Here is a 21240-nt window from a genome sequence, read left to right on the forward strand (position 1 = left end):
TTCACCATTCCTCACAAAATTTTCACCATTCCTACACCATTTCAATTCTCATATTTGTTGTTTTTAAATTTAATTTGTCGTTTTTTAATTTAAGTTGTAGTTTTTAAATTTAAGTTGTTGTAGCTTTTAAATTTAAATAATAAATTATGTTTGGCCTTTTGGCCCTCGGTTGGAGATGGAGGCAAATATGACCATGTACTGTTCATTAAAATATTAATATATTGGATGGCCAGAGGGCTAAAACGAGCTATCTAGCCAGCCTTCAGTTGGAGATGACATTAATATTTTAATGAACAGTACAGTGTCATATTTGCCTCCATCTCCAACCAAGGGCCATAGGGCTCGTTTTAGTCCTGTCACAAAAAAATTGTCTCCAACTGAGGGCCTGAGGGCCAAAGGGCCATAGGGCCAAACATAATTAATTATTTAAATTTAAAAACTACAACAACTTATATTTAAAAACTAAAAATTAAATTTAAAAACAACATTAACTTAAATTTAAAAAAATTACAACAACTTAAATTTAATATCCATAATCAACATCATCTTCATCATCCGCCATTATAGGAGTATAGTCAAAGGTAAACAATTGTCGCCGGGTCATAATATCTTTTTTTTTCTATCAAAATAGGCCTTACTCAATGGAGTGTAATTCGAAGTGTTCATTTCCATATTCTTATCATCCATCTCTTCTTGTATTTGTTTGGCCCGTTCTTCACGCCTACGGTTCCTTTATTTAGTAACAATGGCATTTTGCTCCACCATTAATCACAATGAGGCTGCCACTTCCTGTTACGCAGCGTAATCATCATTTGCCTTGCCATTTTCCTTCAACCTTCGGGCCTTGTTTCGTCCCGTAGCCCTAGGTATGGAACATTCACCCGAAGATGAATTTTCTACCCTTGTTTGTTGAATGGTAGGAGATCCATCTTCATCCATATATGCAGCCGAGGATGCAGTTCCGAACACCGGCGTAGGACCTACTTTATGTTGAAGTGGATCTTCAAATAACACCCACCCTTTACAAATTTCCCACAACCGTGAAACTGAAAGGGTTTCGAGTTGCCCTCCATATACAATTCCTCCGCTTGGCGTACCTAAAAAATATAATTACAAAAATTAAGGGAAATCAATTTATGAAATTAAATATATTTACAAAAATTAAAGGAAAGTAATTCATGAAATTAAATGTAATATAATTAAATATTTAAAATAAATTGGGAAAACACTTACTTCGTCGTAGTAGTTAGCGCCGTTTTCATGTCTACTTGCGGCTGCTAACAGTGCTTGATGCCATTTGTTCAAACTTGGATGAAGATGTTTCTTCCATCTTGAAGAACAACTCTCGTGGTTTCAGATATTCAGTAGAGTGGTGCCTTCGTAGAACTCTAAATATTTTTTGGACATACGAGTCCAAACACCTTCACTTGTTTGAGAACTCCCCCTCACACTATCTTCCAACACCTATCTATAAGCCCTGCAAAGAGCTTGACGATGTCATTTGAAAATTATTGAAAGAATTGAAGGAAATATTTTTGAAAGAGGTAAGAAAATATGAGAATTGAAATGGTGTAGGAATGGTGAAAATTTTGTAAAGAATGGTGAATGAATGGTTTAGGTATTTATAGGAAAAAATGAGAATTTTTTAGAATTAAAACAAAAAATCTTTGGCCCAAAAAACCAAAAAAAAAAAAAAATTAATCCAAGCCGTTGCATTTGAAATTTGGCCTAGCATTCACGTCGGATATAACCGACAAAAAATATATTTATATTAAATATATTCCTATTGGTTATATCCGACAGAAATGCTCAAATTTCTAGCCCAGCCCGGGGCTGGCTGACATGCTCATTTGGGACAGTCGGTTGGCCCTTTGGCCCTTTTTTGTCCAGTGAGGTCCACGAGCTCTTTGGCTTAGCACTCGGTTGAAGACGATTTTCGAGCGTTTTCCGACCCTCTAGCCCTCTGGATTCTTCGGTTGAAGATGGTCATAGAGGATGATAACACTAAACAAAAAAATATTATGGAGATTATAAAATACTAGCGTCCACTATGCATTGGGGGGATTAAAATAACGTAGGGCACATATATAAGCCAAATTACCAAACACGTGCATTGGTTAACACAACTTTAATATATTAAAATTATAATTCACAAGAATCACGACCAAAAGATATTTAATCTTAGCAAAATTTATACGATTTAATATTTTTCTTACACAAGCCAAATTGGACAAGGAGATCAATCGTAAAATTTCAAGTGTAAAATTAAATAATGTTTGATTTATTGGGATTATTTTTTGTGGTAAAAGAATGAGAAATTTGATGGTTCCCATGCATATTGGTTTATGAAAAAGAGAAATTTTTCAGCATACAAAGAGTACAATCTAGTGCAACTAGTGTCATAATATAATTTGTTGATTTTTTTTTTAAATTTCCAGTCTATTATATAATTATATTAATATACTTTGTATACCGAATTGTATTTCCGACTAACTAAAAATCTCTCCAACAAAAATCGAATTCTTACTCATTTGAGTAAAAAAGAGAGCATCTTCTAAGGGATTAAAAATTATATTCGCCTAAACCCTAAACCCTAATTCTAGAAGATCATGTTGTTTTAAAACACAAAACCAACACCCTCAAAAATTGACTATTTTATATATTCGCGGACGCCTTCTTTCCCTTTCAAATACGTAGGACCATATTTGTAGTCAAATTCACCAACAGGTATACCACACACACGAATTTTAACATACAAATGTGGGTATTAGCAATCACTTTACTCTTTTAATCATTACCATCAACCTCTTCTTTATTTACTATATTAAGGAGAAAATGAAGAGTTTGAAACTATTACAATAATTTAGAAGAATTTCAAACTTAAAATATATGTGTAGAAACTTAATACCATATCCACTAGGATATTAGATCACATAAAAAATAAAAATAAAAATAAAAACTCATAATTAATTAGAGATAACATGGACGAATACTACAATAAAACGGTGTTCTTATTAAAAATCATGTGTAAAATTGTTTAGCTTGTTAAGAAATCTTTGATAACTATTATTGTAATACCCTAAAAATTTAAATATATGAATATGTGGAGAAAATAGAAAATAGATCGATTTATAGTTATGAAAATTTAATTCAGGAATTTGGAAGTTTTGTTTCTGGAAATTATTATAATTTACATCGTAAAAATTTATTGATAAGTGAAAAAGACGAAAATGCCCTAGTTAACTTAATGTAATTATACGAGGACGCATTTTATCCTCATATATTTTATCGTATTTCTTGATATATTTGGATAGAGCTCGATATCACGAACACGTAGGGATAACTCTTAGTGAAACAAAGTTATAATGAAGGAGTTATTAACGTTTAAAGTCGGGGACATTTTAGTAAATTTGGCCCTCCATTTCTAGAAGGCTCCAGCAAAAATTTGGAGCATGGACCTTTAGGATGGAGTCACATGTGTGGTTGGGATCAAAAAGGAAGGAGAGAAATGAGAGGGCTCGGCAAATCAGGAAGGGGGAGGAAGGAGCGGCCGAATGAGGAGAGGAGACGGGAGGGAAATGAGGGAGAAAGAGGGGTAGACAACTCTCTCGACCCATTTCTCCATTGAGACTCGACCCGGCGGGAAAGCATGGAATCCGGTGCTTTCTCTGGATAAATTATGGCGAATCACGTCGAGAAACTACTTGGAAAATATTCCTCGACCTCCCCTCTACCCATTCCACCCTAAATTTGGTGAAATTTAGCCTTAAAATGGTGAAATCTACACAGTGGGTGGGGCGGGGTTCATGGTGGCAATTCCTCAAATCTTGAAGCTAAGTCCTTCAATTACCACCACCTTTGGACTCCCTTTGAGGCCTGGAGCAAAGCCCATGCATTGGTTGGGGCATCAGCATGGTTTTTGAGTCGAATCAAGAACACCCAAATTCAAGGGTTTCCGGCGGTTTGAGGGCTATTTGAGGTGTTTCCCGACGGCGCGTGGCCAGTGGGCCGATGCTACCATTTTATACAAATTTGGATATTCTAAATATGAATTTGGTATCCATTGGATGTGTTTCAATCATTAGAACTAATGTTGGATATTTCGTTTATTTGGAATATAATCGGAAATGGATTAAGATTGAATGGTGAACTACGAAAGGCTTGATCGTGTTCAAGGGTACGTAGGCAGTCTAACATGGGTTAGATGCAGCCTTAAATAATCGAGACAAATCTTTATGCCCAAAAATGATATCAAAACATTTATCAAAGTTTTTTTTTTTGGTTGAAAAACAAGGCGAGCCCAAACAAACCTACTCAATAATAAATATAGACCAAGACATCTCAAGTCGATCATTAAGAATAAAACTAACTGAACAAGAAAGAGGAGTATCAAAATAAAAATGACCTAAATCTAAATCAAGACTATATGTCGCTAAACTGTCCGCCACAAAATTCTTTTCTCTATAGACATTTATCAAAGTCTTCATCTCATGCAAATAGGCTTTATAGTGTGCCATAAAAAGTGCTTATTTCAACCGATGAAGGTTGGTTAAGTTGGTAAGCATTGTTCTCTTTGCTAGATCAAGACTTAGGTTCGAGTCCTATAGCCAGCACTCCGTCTTGGTGGACAATATGTAAAAACAAGAAAATGGACTACAACCCTTAGTGAGTCCTCCAAAGATTTGTGGTATTGCCCCAGCTCTGGGATATGGTAGCCTCACCTCCCTCTAAACTTTAAGCAAACAAAGAAAGTGGTTATTTCATGAATATTGTCATGATCATTAAATTTTAATGTGAAGTAAGTCATACAAAAGTGTTTCTCTAGTAAGCATAATTCATGTGCATTCGAAAAAGAATACGAAAGTTATTTTCTGACTTCGAAGATTAGAGTACCCTTAAGGTTGATGCTTTAATTATATATATTTACAAATTCCACAATGTTGAAAACCACATTAATAGAGGCAGAAGACGATGAAACAAAAAAAAAAAAAATTGGAAAAGGAGGATGGCATGTCAAGTATTTTTGGAAGGGGGGTTTTGGGAAATTGGGTAGGTAAGTTCATTTTGGTCGTCCCAAAAAAAAAACAGCAATCCCAGATTCTTTAGTGCATCTCATCAACTGAACTTTTGAATCTTTTTTTAGGTATTTGATTTTGAACGCATATTATTAAAACTATGGTAGTTACCATTGACGGAACTACATTAAGATGGTGGATTGTAGTCCACGGAGTTTGGGGAGAGAGACCTATATAGGTAAGATGGTGAACTGTAGCTCATAGAGTTTGGGGAAAGAGACGAATATAATTAAGAATATGTTAAGGATAAGTAAATTGCACAAAAGTTCAATTCTCTCATAAGATTAATTAAATGGTTGACAGGTTAAAAATGACATGAAATAACCAGTCCGACCTCCACAGTTGTATATCTCTCCCTGCACAATTTAGAATTGGAAAATATTTCCTTTTAAATTTGGAAAATCAGCTAATATGCCAATTTGTCATTGTATTGGTTGAAACTTGAAAGTGGAAATTTTTATCCACTATGTAATTCAAAGAATCACCAAATCTGTTGAACATAAAAAGAGTTTCGGTCGAAAAAAAAAAAAAAAAAGAGTTTAGGTTGACACTATACGAGGGCCAAAGTAATATTTCTTACTATTTTATTACTTTCTATTATTTCATGTTTATTCAATTTATATATCCAATTGTAGTTGAAGAAAGAAAAACACCAGTTATAGTAACTTGACCATTATTGTAGTTGATGACCATGATTGTAGAAGACTCGAGGATAAATGGAAACGTACACAAGTCAATCGTAACCATGGATCTACATTGTTGGAGCGAGGTGTTTATCTTCAAGATAGTGCTACTAATCATAACTATTTCCGGTCGTTCATTTAATGATCCATTTTCTAGAGAAAGTGCTACTAACCATAACCATAATCATAACCATAAATCATTTTCATTGCGATGGTTAAAAATGACCGAAGATGGAGAACATGCGAGTGCTCTCCTTCCAAGCAAGTCCTTCTGGAGTGCTGGAACTTGCTTCATCATTTATAACAGAAATTGAAGTAGGTTTGGATCGTTCATGCAATTTTCTTTGTGTTTGTTATGAAGCGAGTCTATATCATGTTGGTATTACTAGAAAAGCGCCTTGCAAGATGTAAAATGACTATTCTGAAAATGAAATTAGTCTAGTTTTTCGGACACATCTATATTTATATTTTTGAGAGAGTGCTATTATGCTTATCCATTGTCTTATTTTTTTACTCACTTTATATGGATTTATAATGATTATTTTAGTTATAAGGTGGATGAAAAAATAGAGCAGGTGAGCGAGCATAACAATACTCTTTCGAAAAAAATGAAAGGATGCAGACAAGCCTATTCTTGAAGAAGGCTCCAAACTTGAAGTTTGAACAACATGGTTAAAATTTATGAAAAGTCGAACAAACGTAGTCATATTTTCTTGGCCCAAATTAAGAGTTGGACAAATACGGATCCAGAAATCTGCAACTCCATGAGAACTTGTATGCTAAAGCTCCAAGCAAAAAATAGTGAACTTGTATGTTTTTATATTAAGATAATAAATTAGAAACGCATTGGCATAATTTGGGTAATTTTGATAACACTCTAAGACCAACACTATGAGTAACTCAGAGAAGAACCAGAAAACTGAGAAGAAAGATTAAAGAAAGAGAGAAATAGCGAAGAGAGAAATTGTATTGATCTTTGGAATTGACTAACTGAATTACAATATGTGTTCTCTGCTATTTATAAGCCAACATACAGTCTTAGCTAGCAAGCTTTATCTTTTAACTAACTAACTAACTATAAACTGATTTGGTATTCTATCTGACCGTTGATTGAAGTAATGAGTTGGCACTCCATCTAACCATTGATTTATCTCAGTCAACATCCCCCCTCAATCGTGGCTGGGGTACTCAGCCTAAGATTGTAACAGTGTCGAAGAAAAGCTGGACTGTGCAAACCTTTTGTAAGAACATCGACAGTTTGATCCTCAATTGGAATGTACACCACTTCTAGATCTCCTTGTTGAACACGTTCTCTCACAAAGTGGAAATCCGTGTCAAGATGTTTTATTCGAGAATGAAACACAGGATTCGCAGTAAGAGCTATGGCAGACATATTATCGCAATGAATTGTAGGAGGTAAAGACAAAAACACTTCGAGATCCTTCAGTATTCCCCTCACCCAAGCAACATCAGCAGCAGTGTGAGCAAGAGCCTTATATTCGGCCTCTGTTGAACTCCTTGAGACTGAGCATTGTTTCTTCGATTGCCAAGACACGGGATTGTTATCCAGATACACTACATAGCCTGTTATCGACCTTTTAGTGTTGATATCAACCGCCCAATCAGCATCGGAAAACGCAGTTAATGTTGTTACTTTAGCTGCTGAATATAGGATCCCATGATGTTGTGTGCCTTGAAGATATCGGAGTATGCGTTTTACTGCTGCATAATGCATTTCCGTTGAAGACTGCATAAACTGACATACTTTATTAACAGCATATGCAATATCTGGCCTAGTAAAGGTCAAATACTGCAATGATCCTACAATACTCCTGTAAAGAGAAGGATCTGTCATCAAAGAGCCCTCGGAAATTAACAATTGATCATGAGGTTTGCATGGAGTAGCTGCAGGTTTACATGAATCCATACCAGCCTTATGAATCACATCTCTAATATACTTGGACTGATTTATAAAAATATCCCCATTGTCCTTATAAGAAATCTGCAATCCAAGGAAGTATGTTAACTGTCCCATATCTTTGAGTTCAAACACCTCAGATAGCTCATCAATCATCTTCTGAATTTTGACTGAGTTTGAACCTGTCAATATGATATCATCGACATATAGGAGGAGAATAACAATGTCATTATCATCTTTCTTGATGAATAAACTTGTATCGGAAGCTGAAGCTTGGAAATTCATAGCTGCCAAATAAGATGTAAACTTGGAATTCCACGCCCTTGGAGCATGTTTTAGGCCATATAAGGACTTGATTAATTTGCAGACATGAGTGGGATGTGATGCATCTACAAACCCTTGTGGTTGTTTCATGTAAATTTCTTCTTGTAATTCACCATGCAAGAATGCATTTTTAATATCAAGCTGTCTAAGTTGCCAATGATTGGTTGCTGCTAAAGCGAACACGATTCTCACAGTAGTATGTCGAACCACTGGACTGAAAGTATCTAAGTAGTCAATGCCTTGCTCTTGAGAGAACCCTTGAGCCACAAGCCTTGCTTTATACCTAGAAACACTACCATCAGGGTTTTTCTTCACTTTATATACCCATTTGCTTCCAACAATTGACCTGTCACTTGGAGATGGTACTAAAACCCAAATGCCTTGACTCCTGAGTGAGTCATATTCTTCTTGCATTGCTTGCTGCCATTGTGGTAATAAAGCAGCCTTCCTGAATGTGGTTTGTTCTGTGGCATCAGTAATCGCAGACACAAAACTATAGCCTCCCCCAAAATGATCTTCTGTGGTTAGCTTTAGAGATTGGAGTTCCGGAAATGATGCAATGAATGCACTATAATCTTGTCTCTGAATAACACCACTTTTCAATCATGTAAAACCAACATTATTTATATCAGTAGAATTTGCAATATTAATGGATGATTCACTTTGTGATGAAAAAGGTAAAACTACCTGAAGTTGTGAATCCGTGTGGACAGGCAACAGTGATGATGTACCAGAGTGATGATGAGAAGTGTTTTGAGCTTGATATTGCTGTGAGTCCAAAACTGATTCCCTTGACTCCCTTGACTGTGTACCAGTGTCACTATTTGTAGCTGATATAGTGAGACTTGGAGATGAAGATTGCAGTTCAACATCATTGATAGCATGTGATCCTGAATTTTCCTCTTGGATACTAGACACTGGAATAGGTACCTGAATAGCTATATGATTCTGATGTGAGCTTGAAGAACCACCTGAATGAACACTCTTTAAATCAGACGGATGTTTAAAAGGATAGACATCCTCATCATGTATTACATGCCGTGAAATAATGAATTTTCTACTAAGAATATCATAACAGATCACACCTTTGTATCCCATTGCAAATCCAAGAAAAACAAACTGCTTTGATCTCACTTGCAACTTATTTTGATTATAAGGCCTGAGATATGGATATATTCTTGTCCCAAACACCTTAAGATTATGTATTGCAGCATTTTCACCAAATAAAATCTGATAAGGTGACTTGTTATCCAATCCTGTGTATGGCATCCTATTTATCAAGAATGCAGCATATGAACAGGCATGATACCAAAATATAGCAGGAATTGAACCTGCTGTCATTAAACTCAAAGCAGTTTCAACCAAATGCCTATGTTTTCTCTCTACAACTCCATTCTGTTGAGGTGTGTAAGGACATGAAATCTGATGTGTAATACCTTTTTGATCCAAAAAACTCTTCATCACATTATTAACATACTCTCCACCACCATCAGTTTGCAGACATTTAATTGAGCTATTAAACTGAGTGTTAACAAACGCATGAAACGTTGCAAAAATCTGAAACACATCTGATTTATTGATCATTGGAAAAATCCATACAAAACGGGAAAAATCATCTACAAAGCTGACATAGTATCTATATCCCTCTATAGATTTCTGAGGTGATGGACCCCAGACATCCGAATGTATCTTTTCAAACCTATGTGTTGTTCTAACTTACTTTACAGAAAAAGGCAGTCTACACATTTTCCCTGAAATACAAGCTGAACACATAGTAGATCAAGGATCTTTATGAACAGACACATCTGCAGTCTTCAACATGATAGACAATACTTCCTCATATGGATGTCCCAATCTCTTGTGCCAAACTGAACTTCTCACTTTCTTCCTAAGAAATGCACTACACTTCTCCAATTTTGCAGCAAATGAACTTCTGAAAACAGATGCTGGTATCTTGAACAATTCCCCATCATCACTTTTTCCTTGGTACAAAATCACCCGAGTTGCCTTGTCCTGGATAAAAAACACCAAATCATCACAAATAAACCAACAACCATTATCTCTACATAATTTCTTGACTGATAACAAATTCATTGCAAGAAGTGGAACATGCAGTACATGATTCAACACAAAAGTATGAGTATCAGTAATAAGTTTAGATACACCAATGTTTTTTACAGGCAAACCTTCTCCATTTCCTATTGTGATTTTCGATTCACCATTGTAAGGAGTGACTTGGTTAATATGCTCAAGATTAGCTGTCATATGATGACTTGCACCTGTGTCAACTACCCATGTATCGGCATTAGAAAACCCATGAATACTTTGAGCTGCTTGTGTTGAATTTGATGACTGAGCTGCCATTCCCACAAGTGTTGGATTCAATGACTGAGATGGAGGAGGTCCTTGATAAGAATAATTGTTCATGTGATAGCATTGTATAGCCGTATGACCTTTCTTGCCACAGATTTGACAAAAAATTGGCCCCTTGAAGACTTGATCACTGTCAGTCCTATAGTAGCAATTTGGTGCAGTATGACCCCTTCTTGAACAAATCTGACACTCTGGAGATATAGCAGCCTTGTAATTTGTATTACCATGCCAATTACTTCCTTGTCGAAAACCACTTCCACCCGGTAGGTTGTTAGAACAACCATACTGACCTTTTTTATTGTCAACTGATCCATTGCAACTATTTGAACCATTAGAATCACTGAAACCATAAGATCTATTCCCAAAATTAGAATAGGACCTGGTATTGTTATTAGGACCATTGAACCGCCTGTTATTGTTGAAATTTGATCTCTGTTGAAAAGATCTCCCACCATTTCCAGCAAAACCGAATCCACCATTAAAACCGCTTGAACCATTAAATCTCTGTGAATTAGAACTTTCACCTTGTTCAAATGACTGATAGCCTCCTTGACTTCCTTCTCCATGTGTCGAATCACCACAAACATACATTGCTGACATTGTTCCAGCAATATTAGTCAATCTTGTTTCAAGAGAACCCTCAACTCCAATCAATTAAGCCCTGAAATCCTTTAGAGATATAGATGTATCTCGAGCAAGAATTATAGTTTTAATGACTTCATACTCTGGTGGCAACCCTGATAACACCACAATCATCAAATAATTCTCAGTAATCCTCTCCCCTGCAGCTACAAGTTGATCTTTAATAACCTTCAGTCTCAGCAAGAATTTATCAACCGATTCAGACCCTTTTTTAGCAGTGTGAAATTCAGTTTTTAACTGATTGATCCTCACTACAGAAATAGAGGCAAATCTTTCTTGTAAACTTTCCCAAGCTTCTTGTGCAGTCTTGCATCCTATCACATGATCCATAACTTCATCACTGAGAGTAGCAATGAGTAAGCTCAGTAACGCCAAATCTTTCTGTATCCATTGTTTATAAGCCTGAGTAATCTCCTTTGTAACACCTCCTTCAGGCGTAATACAATACTTCGGTGGACATTGTGATTCCCCATTGAAGAAATCAAACAAATCATACCCACGAAGAACAGATGAAAACTGATAGTTCCATTTGACAAAATTATCTTCTTGCAATTTTACAGTAATCATACCAAGTAACCCTTCAATCTTGACTGAATTCATAGCCATTGTAACAAAAAATAACACTCAACAATCAACAAACTTCTGAATCTTGATACACAAAACACACTTCACATTGCTGGCTTCGGCCTTTTTATGCAGTACACAACTCAACAATCAACAACTTTCATTCTTTCAATCTTCAACACTTTGACAATCAACAATCTTTCAACCAAATTTCACCACCAATTACAATTATTTCACACCAAGCAAATCATATATTTCACTGCGACATTTCATCAAACAGTTCATCTACAACTTCAAGAACAGAAAATACAATCGAAGAATGAAAATACCAAATTTCCAGAAACTCCCCAGTAAGCATTTCAGTCGGCCTGATACAAAAAACTGCAACGAAAGAATCCCAAGCGATCGTCCTAGGCTCTGATACCATGATAACACTCTAAGACTAACACTATGAGTAACTCAGAGAAGAACCAGAAAACTGAGAAGAAATATTAAAGAAAGAGAGAAATAGCGAAGAGAGAAATTGTATTGATCTTTGGAATTGACTAACTGAATTACAATATGTGTTCTTTGCTATTTATAAGCCAACATACAGTCTTAGCTAGCAAGCTTTATCTTTTAACTAACTAACTAACTATAAACTGATTTGGTATTCTATCTGACCGTTGATTGAAGTAATGAGTTGGCACTCCATCTAACCATTGATTTATCTCAGTCAACAAATTTGAGGAAACCAATATTATTCAACACAGATATGGGTTCAACTTAGCAAATGACTTGTAGTTTTAAGTAGTTAAAATCATTCTCCACCATCGCTTGTCCAAGGACTCAAGTTCATGAGGTTTGAGGGGTAAAGGATGGTAGATAAGAAATATAGAGCTGCCAAAGTTAAAATGCACGTGATTTGCTTGAAAAGGCCTTGTAGTTTTAAGTGGTTGAAAGCATTCTTCACTATCTCTTGAATAAGGACTCTAGTTCCTAAGGTTTGAGGGTAAAGAAGGGTACGTAGATAAGAAATATAGAGACGCTAAAGTTACAACTTACGTGGTTTTCTTGAAAAGAGATATATACGTAATTTTCTGTGAAATTTGTATGAATAATTGTATATATTTTTGGTTTACATGTAAGTAAACACTTTAGTTAATGGCATCGTTTCAAAATCCAAGAGTTTATTGGTCATAAAAGCATTTTTTATGAAGTATTTTTCTACGAAACACTCACGTAATAAATGTCTTCACACGTTTTTAAGAAAAACACTTGAAACATAAAATGTGCTTTCCAAAAGAAGCACTTTTAACTTTTCTTGCACAACATTATTACAAACGCTTTTACTAATATAAAAACACTTAATAATCTTAAAAAACGCAGAGTCGACGCAAAAAAAAAAGAAAAAAAAAAGAAAACCGCTTTCAGAAATAAGAATCAGTGAATCACGAGAGTTGCTTGCTTGCCATCTACTTATAGCACCAAACCACGTTATTGGGGAATATGCGTTGCGTAGTCTTGCTAAAACGCGTTATTCAGTTGAAAAAGTAAGGAACATTATTTACAAGCCACCATAGCTCCAACTAACCCAAAACTTCTAAAATAATGGCTCATCAACCACAGAAACCCCATAAGATTAGGAGCTAACCACATCTTCTATATATATAAGCAAAGTCAACAAAATTAGGCAACAGAGTTTCATTTCACAAATTACACCCAAAAAACAAATCTCTGAAAAGAGCTGAAATTCTTTGATTGATCAATGAAAACGAGTAGCAGTTCCAGTGCCGTTGTTATTCATGCCCTGAACAATTTGACCGTCACCGGATTCGTGGAAGACACAACGATGTTTGAGAAATGCAGTAAGGAATGCTTCGGAAAACTTGACGTGGACGGTCAGGGAGGGCTATCGAGGGAGAAGCTACGTGCAGGGTTTGGCAAACTTTTGCCGGGCATCGGGTACGTATCGCAGCCGAAAGACGAAATCAACGTCCTGCATGATGCAATATTTGAGAGATTTGATGCGGATAAAAATGGTGTGATCGATGGTCACGAGTTTCAGACTCTGTTGGCGGAGACGATGCTCGCGGTGGCGCGAGGGATCGGGGGTTCGCCGGTTCTGGTGGCGCTTGAACATGGCAGCCTCCTCATGAGGGCAGCTGAACATGAAAAGGCAAGAGTATGCAAATAGCTGGGATCAAATAATTTTCATGATCTTTGTATTTAATGGTATTTTTGTATACATCTAGCTACAAAGATAGTAAATGAATGATGCTTGGAATAATATATTCATAGGCAAAAAGATGTGATGAACCTGAAAATTTTGGAATACTTGTTTAATTTTCAGGTGTTATATATGGAGCATTTTTGTTTTATTACTTTGGGATGTATGGATTTGTTAAGATTTTGCTTTTGTTTATATATTACTTTGCGTATATTCTTAGTACAAAAATTGTCATTTTGTCCGCAATTTACAAGGTAAAATATATAACATTTTTTAAGCAGTTAAATTCACAAGTTGCATTGTATAAGATGTAGGGAGATTGCAATATATATCCGTAATGAGAAATGGAGAGGTACAATATTGCACCCGTGATACAGAAGTTCTTTTCCTTTGGGGGAGACTAGTTTTTTTGGCAAAACAATCTAGTTTACAGAATACTAATTTTTATTTGTTGTTTTTCACTACGAAACAGTCAAAATATTTTAGCAGAACTATAAGCTTTGTTTCAGGTCATTGTTTATAGAAGTATATACAAAAGGGCATATGGCACATGGATTATCTTAATTTCTCTTTTTGGTCTTTAGGTGTGGGCATCGTGCTACATCAATCATCCACCTAAGACACATATAAAGGATTTCTACATTTAGGTTCATCAAATTGAATTTATTATTGTGTCTTGGACGAACATGCAACGTAATATGATTTATCGCATCCAGAACTTTCTAGTTTCTCGTTTCGATGATCAACTGGGTAGGTTAGTTAACTAAAATGTTGTAGCTATACCATATCTTGGAAAACAGTGACCAAATCCATGCAACCCAAAAAGAAGAAGAATGATCGTTGGATGGGAGATCGGGATTATGCTGGGAATGTGCCAAACAGCATGCAACCCAAGAGAGACCCTTTGCCTTTAACATCTTGCCTCAAACACTGCACCACTCTACTAGGTTAGGCGCCACACTAAACGTTAGAGCAGAGAAACTTGTTTCGTCCGCATTGGCCAAATATTAAACATGCTCATCGGCATTCAAAACGATTAGTTGTTGAAATCATGGCAAAATATGAAAATATCATGCTTTTGTGTACTATACTCTCAACCCTTTTGTTTTATAATTCAAGATGTTGCTGTCCACAACTACTTGCCATGTTTCGTTGGTGTATCGCCATCTTGATCAATTTTGAAAAATATACAAAAATGAAATTAGTTATAAATTTCTCATCATGAATAAATCAAAGAGACGTCATGACGTGAATTGGCCGTTTAATATCTAAACTATGTTTTATATACGTCTAATTATCCGTTTAATGTCTCTTTAGTTCTACTTTGTATTAGAAGTTTGTAGCTGATTCTATTTTTGTACATTTCCGCTCAATTCTTTTGTTTTATTATACAAAAGGTTGCAGTCTGCAATCTACTTGTCATGCTTTGATGGCGTGTGTTCATCATTATCAATTTTGAAAAAATATAAACAAATAAAATTAGTTACAAACTTTTCATCATAAAAACATAACTCAAGACACTATAATATGAATAAAAAGGCATTAAACTAGGGTTTATATGCTACTAATTATTTGTGCATATTCAGTGCTATCTAATTCAATTTTGGATTAGAAGCTCATAACTGGTTCTATTTACGTGTCTTTCCACTTAATTCTTTTGCTTTATAATAATACGAGAAGTTGCAGTCTACAACTCACTTGCCATGTTTCGTTGTGTGTCGTCATCTTGGTATCAAACATGATGCATTTCCACTTGATAAGTGAAACTGAAGCTACCATACAAAAGTGGTTGGGGGGACTCTCTCCTTTTCCCAAGGCCCCATCTTCTAAAATCTCCTTTCGAGATGGCAAAGAATTGAAAAACAACATTATTATATGTATAGAAAAAATGGAAAGACTACTTATCCTTGAAAGTAAAACTAAAATAAAACCAAAGTCACCTGCAACTGTGACCCAGCTGAAACCCTAGTGCAACACAGCTCATTCCCATGCCCATGAGAGAGAGAGAGAGAGAGAGTTTAAAAATCCATCAAAGGCGCAAATTAAGGATATAACATGAATGTAAGGCTTAGCTACCGGTGCTGATGATTGTGATGATGGGAACCTTGTGACTTTCATCATTCAAGACTCAAAGCCACAAGCACATTCTAAGCCACAAGCCAAAACTCAGAAGCTAAAAGCCAAAAGCTCTTATTATATACTCGACTAGCACGTAGCAAAGCCTCAAAATCCCAAGCTCCCCATCGGCACCAAACCAAAGACTAAGCCTTTAAGCTTCCAAAGCCTCAAATCCAAACTACCCATCATCAACAAGCCAAGGACAAAGCCTTTAAGCCTCCCAACTCTCTCTCTCTTCCACAAAACCTCAATATAAAACTACCAATCAATACAAAACCAAAAGAATATATAATCAAACCTCCAAACACTCCATTCACACCTCTCTCTCTCTCTCATCGCATTAAAACTTCCACAGAATTCTCCAAGTGCTTATGCTTGAGCAACAAGCACTGAAAATTGGAACACCATGATCCCAGCATGTTTCAGCCAGCCCAACACACCCACAAGCACCTCTCAAGTGCCTCAAAACCTCATAACCTGCATATACCAAACTCAGCTTTGCAACTCTCCCACATATCTCACTCTCACCTGGTCCAAAACCCTCTTCTCTCACTCCCTCACCATCCATGCCTCTAACTCTTTCTCCCTCACTATCTCTCTCAACCCGTCAACCTTCTCGTTCTTTCGAACCAGACCCGGTTCCAAATCCATCTCTCTAACCCACAGCCACCACAAAAGAATCAAGCTTTACTGGGACTTCACCCGGGCTGACTTCACTCACAACTCCGCCGAGCCCGAGTCTTGCTTCTACATCGCCATTTCTTGCAATGCAAGGCTTGAATTCTTTCTGGGGGATCTTTCAGACGAGTTGACTCAGCGATCAGGGTTACTTCTGACTCACAAGCTCAGCCAACCGGCTTTACTGTCAAGGCGGGAACATGTGTTCGGGCGGAGGAATTACATATCCAGAGCTCAGTTCTTGGGGTCCAAACACGAAATCGGAATAGAGTGCAGCGAGGGAACACTTAGAGTAAAAGTAGATGGAGTAACAAGCCTCGTTGTCAAAAGGTTGGCTTGGAAATTCAGAGGCAATGAGAAGATTTTTGTTGGCGGAGTAGAATTTGAATTTTATTGGGATGTCTTCAATTGGGTTAATAATCATGGTGGCAGTAATGGGAACGGTCATGGTGTATTTGTATTTCAAGTTGGCGATGGTGGAGTGTGGCCGGAAATGGTAGGTCCTGAGAAGAAGTTGATGAGGAAGAGCTTGTCAACGTCGGCTGCTTCAGCATCAATGTCATCGGTGTCTCCATCGCCGTCGTGCTCGAGCGTGCTGCAATGGGCAGATGAAAGTAGTGATGGGGGTAGGAGTTCATGTTCTTCATCAACTAGGTCGTGTGGTAGTAATGGAGGATTTTCTCTGTTGTTGTATGCTTGGAAGAGGGATTGACACTTTTATCTATTAATTCCAATATGAGGACATGTTTGAAATTGGAAATAAGTCCTTAATATTGTAAATTTCTTGTGTTTTTCCTTTGCGAAATGACATCCGCATTCTTGTTCTCCTTCTGCACGCTCATATTTATTTTGGTCTCTTGAATCTCCTTTGATTCATTCAATTCACATGCCTAAAATAAACGAAGGTGTTCACGAGTATACAATCAAAGGATGCGTTGAAATGAATTTCCTTTCCTTTTGTATATGTATGTATGCATTTTTTTTATCTGATACAAGCGATATTCTACTCTGACTAATCTAAATTGCGGGGAGGATCATTTGAACTCGAGTGCACAGAGAGAGCACATCCATGCCAATGTAGCTACGCCCACATCCAGTATATATGCATTCTTTGTTTTTCAAATTTTGAAGTCTTTTTTAATGCCTTTAACAGAAAGGTCGGGACTTTCTGCACAAGAACATGGGGAGCTTACTGTCCCTACACAGTTTATGCCTAATGGCTATATTCTATATCATCATTGCAAACGTACACTTCTCCCCCTTTGTAATAATCACAAGCACTAAAAAAATATTGACATCTCATTTTTCTGCATAGAAAACATATAGATTGGCAAAATGTAGCAACTTTTCTTGGTAAATATTGTGATCTAATTCATTGGCTCTGCAGCTGTCTAAAGTAGTTACGGGCACAAAGTTGAGGGGAAAACTCCGCTTGGTTTTTCATGGCATATTGTCTGGCCCGATGCTAACCGGCAGAAGGCGCCGGAAATGGAATAAAATAGCAACCAAATCACATGTCATCCAGTATATATTAGCATTAGAAAGGTCTATACAGAACTAGACAGAATTTCGGTTGACGTAAATAATACGCAACTGTAAATTTCTGCTTCTGCAAAAGTCCACATACAGAACATGATAGGGGTCGTTCGAGTGTATAAATAGGTACTATGTCTACATGGATCCCCCTACGTCGTTACATTGGGGGACAAGTCAAAGAAATACCAAAAACAATATGTACCAAGCAAAAGTAAGGTCTAATACTATCAAAAGAATAAGAATCTAATCATACTTTTAAGTTTCGCCGAGATATAGGGCTTCAAACAACGTTGGTGTCTGCCAATTCAGAACTACAGAATCGAATGTCAACAACTGAAAGTTCAACAGTATCCGTGAACATAATGTTAGTCTTTTCCGTCTTGATCCTGATTAGCAACTCCTATTCATCTTAATTTAAACCGCGTTGGGAGTTCGAAGACTTACTGTGTTCAGTCATTGGATCTTCCATAAGTAGGCGTGAACAGCTGGCCAATGGCCTCAATTGCAGAGACATTCCAACTTTCAGCGTGCCTTACAATCTGTTAAACCAATAGGGGAAATCACAAATTGATGACTGGCAAAACTACCATATGTTAAGGATCAATAATCCAGCATACGAAAGCGCTTTTTGTTCTCACTTTAAACTTATCGTCTAAGTCATAGACCGTACTTCCATCGATGCAAATGAGAGGCCTCCATGGAAGTTTTAGGTATGTCCTGCAGACCGATAAAAATAGTTAGGATGAACCCACAGCTAGGAGTTACAAAGAATGCAGCAGGATGGACACAATCAAAGAGAATCACTTCATGAAACGGGGTGGTACCGTGGAACCGCGAAGACCAACTCTAATATTTCCCTTTCTACTTTTTGACATGCTATCAAAAGGCATAAAGAGCAAAATATGTTGAAAGAAAGGCCAAGATATTTTCTATGCCTATATGCCTAATACATACTAATACACCCAGAACTTATCACAGAAAATCCATGTGAAAAATCGACAAGATCATTTTAAGCACCTGAGCTTCCATGTTGCAAGCACAAAATTTGTTTCAGAATCGATACCCTGTACATAGTCATGTTTACAGTATCTAATCAGCTCGGGTTTTCAGCGTTTGGCCTCAAATAAAGCAGTGTTACACAGCACATTATAGTTCAGTTAACATGGTGCGTGTGGTGGTGATATATCTAATATCTTGAACTATAGTACTGAATTCAACTATGATACACTGCGAAATGACTACCTTCTCGATCTTTTCTAATCCAATTGAGGGAGAGTCAAAGAAAGGAACAAGCAATTTCAAGTTGCGAGAATACAAGTCCTTACCTAAACAGCCAAAGACCATGAAAATTAGCAGAGCGATAAGTCTTACATAATTGAGCATGCAATCGAATTCATTTAAGACAAGCAGACATCTTTTTACATGTGTGTGCATTGTACCATATATAAAGTACAAGTGACACAAAAGCGAATCGCCAGGATTTTCTTACCTCGAAATCTAATAGTTGGATCTTCAAAGACACAATCTTCAGTATAAATTGCAGAAGTGAAAATCCCTATTACCAAACCCAAAGTAGAAAAGTGAAACAACAACAACAACGACAACAAAACCTTATTTCACTAGGTGAGGAAACGATCATTCATATATGTACATAGACATACACAGGAAGGTCTCATTCAATTCAAACAGTGCAGTAGTACCTGTTACAAAATACGCATTCTCGAAATCAGATTGGAGAATCGTTACAACATCATCAATGCCGGAAACTGAAAACTCATCGCTTTCTTTGTCACTCACTCCATTTAATCTGCAACATGTTGACAAAATTAAAACACAGAAATCCAAAGAGCTCGAGTCACCAACAAATTGATCGGACAAATAATTGTGACCAATGTTATTTAGGGTTCATAACTTCATATAGTATGCTCACAACCACTGGTATGTGTAATGTTAGACGTTATGGTCATCTAAAATTGTTAGAAAGGAACAACCTTTGACAAGTAGATTGTACAATTAACGATAATTTAAAACATCATAGAATTATTCCAAATTATCAACTCTACACACAAAATCGAAAGCTCGAAAATTCGAAAATTCGAAAATTCGGAAAATATCAAAAGATTGAATCTGAGAAGGGTAAAATGGGAAGAATACCTGGATGCTTTGTTGGAGGAGGAGAGGAGCCTGAGCAGCTCAGTGACTCCGCTCACAGCGATTTTCAAAACCTGCGGGGTTTCTCTCTTGTTGCTGTTGTTATCCGGTGCGGCGGAGGAGCACCGGATGCCGCGGATTCCCTGGAAAATGGACGGTCATAAATGGATCAGAAAGCAACAAACGGTCAGGAATTGAAGTAAAATTGAAAACCGAAATTTGAATTCTGTGTGTTACCTTCGTCTGCGGGAGCGGAGGAAGCCGTAGAGTTGCAGTTGCAGTGCAACCGTAACACGCTACTCCCGCCATTGTTTTGGCGGGTTCAGATTTCACCTAGTCGGTTAATACAGTTGGGGAACTGCAAAGGTCGGGTCGGGTTATATTTGGGTTGGAGGAAATTGGGCCGGTTAATGGCGGGTTGGGTTTTTAAGCTCCAATGTTTGCGCAACGCGTGTACATAAGACAACAGTTTACAGTTCATGGCAGAGGAATGAGGATCCTTCCCGAATTGTGTTTGTGAGGATTCTGGAGATCCTCAAATCGTGTTCATTCATCGTACATAGTGCGGTTAGAAATCATTTTAAATACTTTTATTTAAAATTGTATTTGAACAGTACCTCACAAAACCTACGATGAACGGACATGAGGATCCCGGGATCCTCCCGTTCATCCTAGGCAACTAGTTTACGAAACCAACATGCGCTTCTCTTACTGCCTGCCATGGTGGACTGCAAAAAATGGAACACATACGCTTCTGCAATTTGGTAATGATGCGGAGATAAAAGGAAGTTTTCAAGCAATGCAGCTTGTGCCTGCCGGAATTCCCAGGTTCTGTCTTAAAAGTGTTAGGAATTAGTGTTGCCGGAAAGCGCCTCGGTATAGATCCTGCACTGTTCAGGACGAGGAATGACGAGCGGAGGGTTTATGACGGCACAGGTAGCCCCCCGTACAGTTTCCTTGCTCAAACTG

General features: G+C 37.1%; 3 protein-coding genes and 1 pseudogene across 3 annotated transcripts; 2 read left to right on the forward strand and 2 right to left on the reverse strand.

The window, feature by feature from the left end:
* Positions 1–535: 535 nt before the first annotated feature.
* Positions 536–1011, reverse strand: LOC126618786 (uncharacterized; annotated as a pseudogene).
* Positions 1012–13170: 12159 nt separating this feature from the next.
* LOC126617815 (uncharacterized) lies at positions 13171–13942 on the forward strand. Its single transcript, XM_050285874.1, has one exon. It carries the CDS (start codon positions 13327–13329, stop codon positions 13753–13755), a length of 429 nt encoding a protein of 142 aa, XP_050141831.1. The 5' UTR covers positions 13171–13326; the 3' UTR covers positions 13756–13942.
* Positions 13943–16136: 2194 nt separating this feature from the next.
* On the forward strand, positions 16137–17411 carry LOC126619155 (uncharacterized). Its single transcript, XM_050287437.1, has one exon. The coding sequence runs from the start codon at positions 16313–16315 to the stop codon at positions 17294–17296; it is 984 nt and encodes a 327-aa protein (XP_050143394.1). The 5' UTR covers positions 16137–16312; the 3' UTR covers positions 17297–17411.
* A 672-nt stretch (positions 17412–18083) lies between these two features.
* LOC126619157 (uncharacterized) lies at positions 18084–20755 on the reverse strand. The gene is made up of 9 exons (XM_050287438.1): positions 20509–20755; positions 20275–20414; positions 19821–19927; positions 19610–19675; positions 19363–19445; positions 19138–19184; positions 18759–18837; positions 18565–18659; positions 18084–18453 (listed from the first exon to the last, which is right to left on the reverse strand). Exons 1-8 carry the CDS (start codon positions 20578–20580, stop codon positions 18570–18572), a joined length of 684 nt encoding a protein of 227 aa, XP_050143395.1. The 5' UTR covers positions 20581–20755; the 3' UTR covers positions 18084–18453; positions 18565–18569.
* Between the last annotated feature and the right edge of the window lie 485 nt (positions 20756–21240).

The sequence above is a fragment of the Malus sylvestris genome, chromosome 4 (assembly GCF_916048215.2).
Source record: "Malus sylvestris chromosome 4, drMalSylv7.2, whole genome shotgun sequence".
NCBI classification, from domain to species: Eukaryota; Viridiplantae; Streptophyta; class Magnoliopsida; order Rosales; family Rosaceae; genus Malus; species Malus sylvestris.

What these genes read in the sequence shown, in the direction of transcription:
- LOC126617815 (XM_050285874.1), top strand. Translation starts at nt 13,327, where the DNA reads ATGAAAACGAGTAGCAGTTCCAGTGCCGTTGTTATTCATGCCCTGAAC.
- LOC126619155 (XM_050287437.1), top strand. Translation starts at nt 16,313, where the DNA reads ATGATCCCAGCATGTTTCAGCCAGCCCAACACACCCACAAGCACCTCT.
- LOC126619157 (XM_050287438.1), bottom strand. Translation starts at nt 20,580, where the DNA reads ATGGCGGGAGTAGCGTGTTACGGTTGCACTGCAACTGCAACTCTACGG. An exon ending in TCCTCCAACAAAGCATCCAG is followed by an intron (nt 19,928 to 20,274) that starts GTATTCTTCCCA and finishes AACATGTTGCAG; the next exon opens with ATTAAATGGAGTGAGTGACA. An exon ending in GATTAGAAAAGATCGAGAAG is followed by an intron (nt 19,185 to 19,362) that starts GTAGTCATTTCG and finishes GACTATGTACAG; the next exon opens with GGTATCGATTCTGAAACAAA.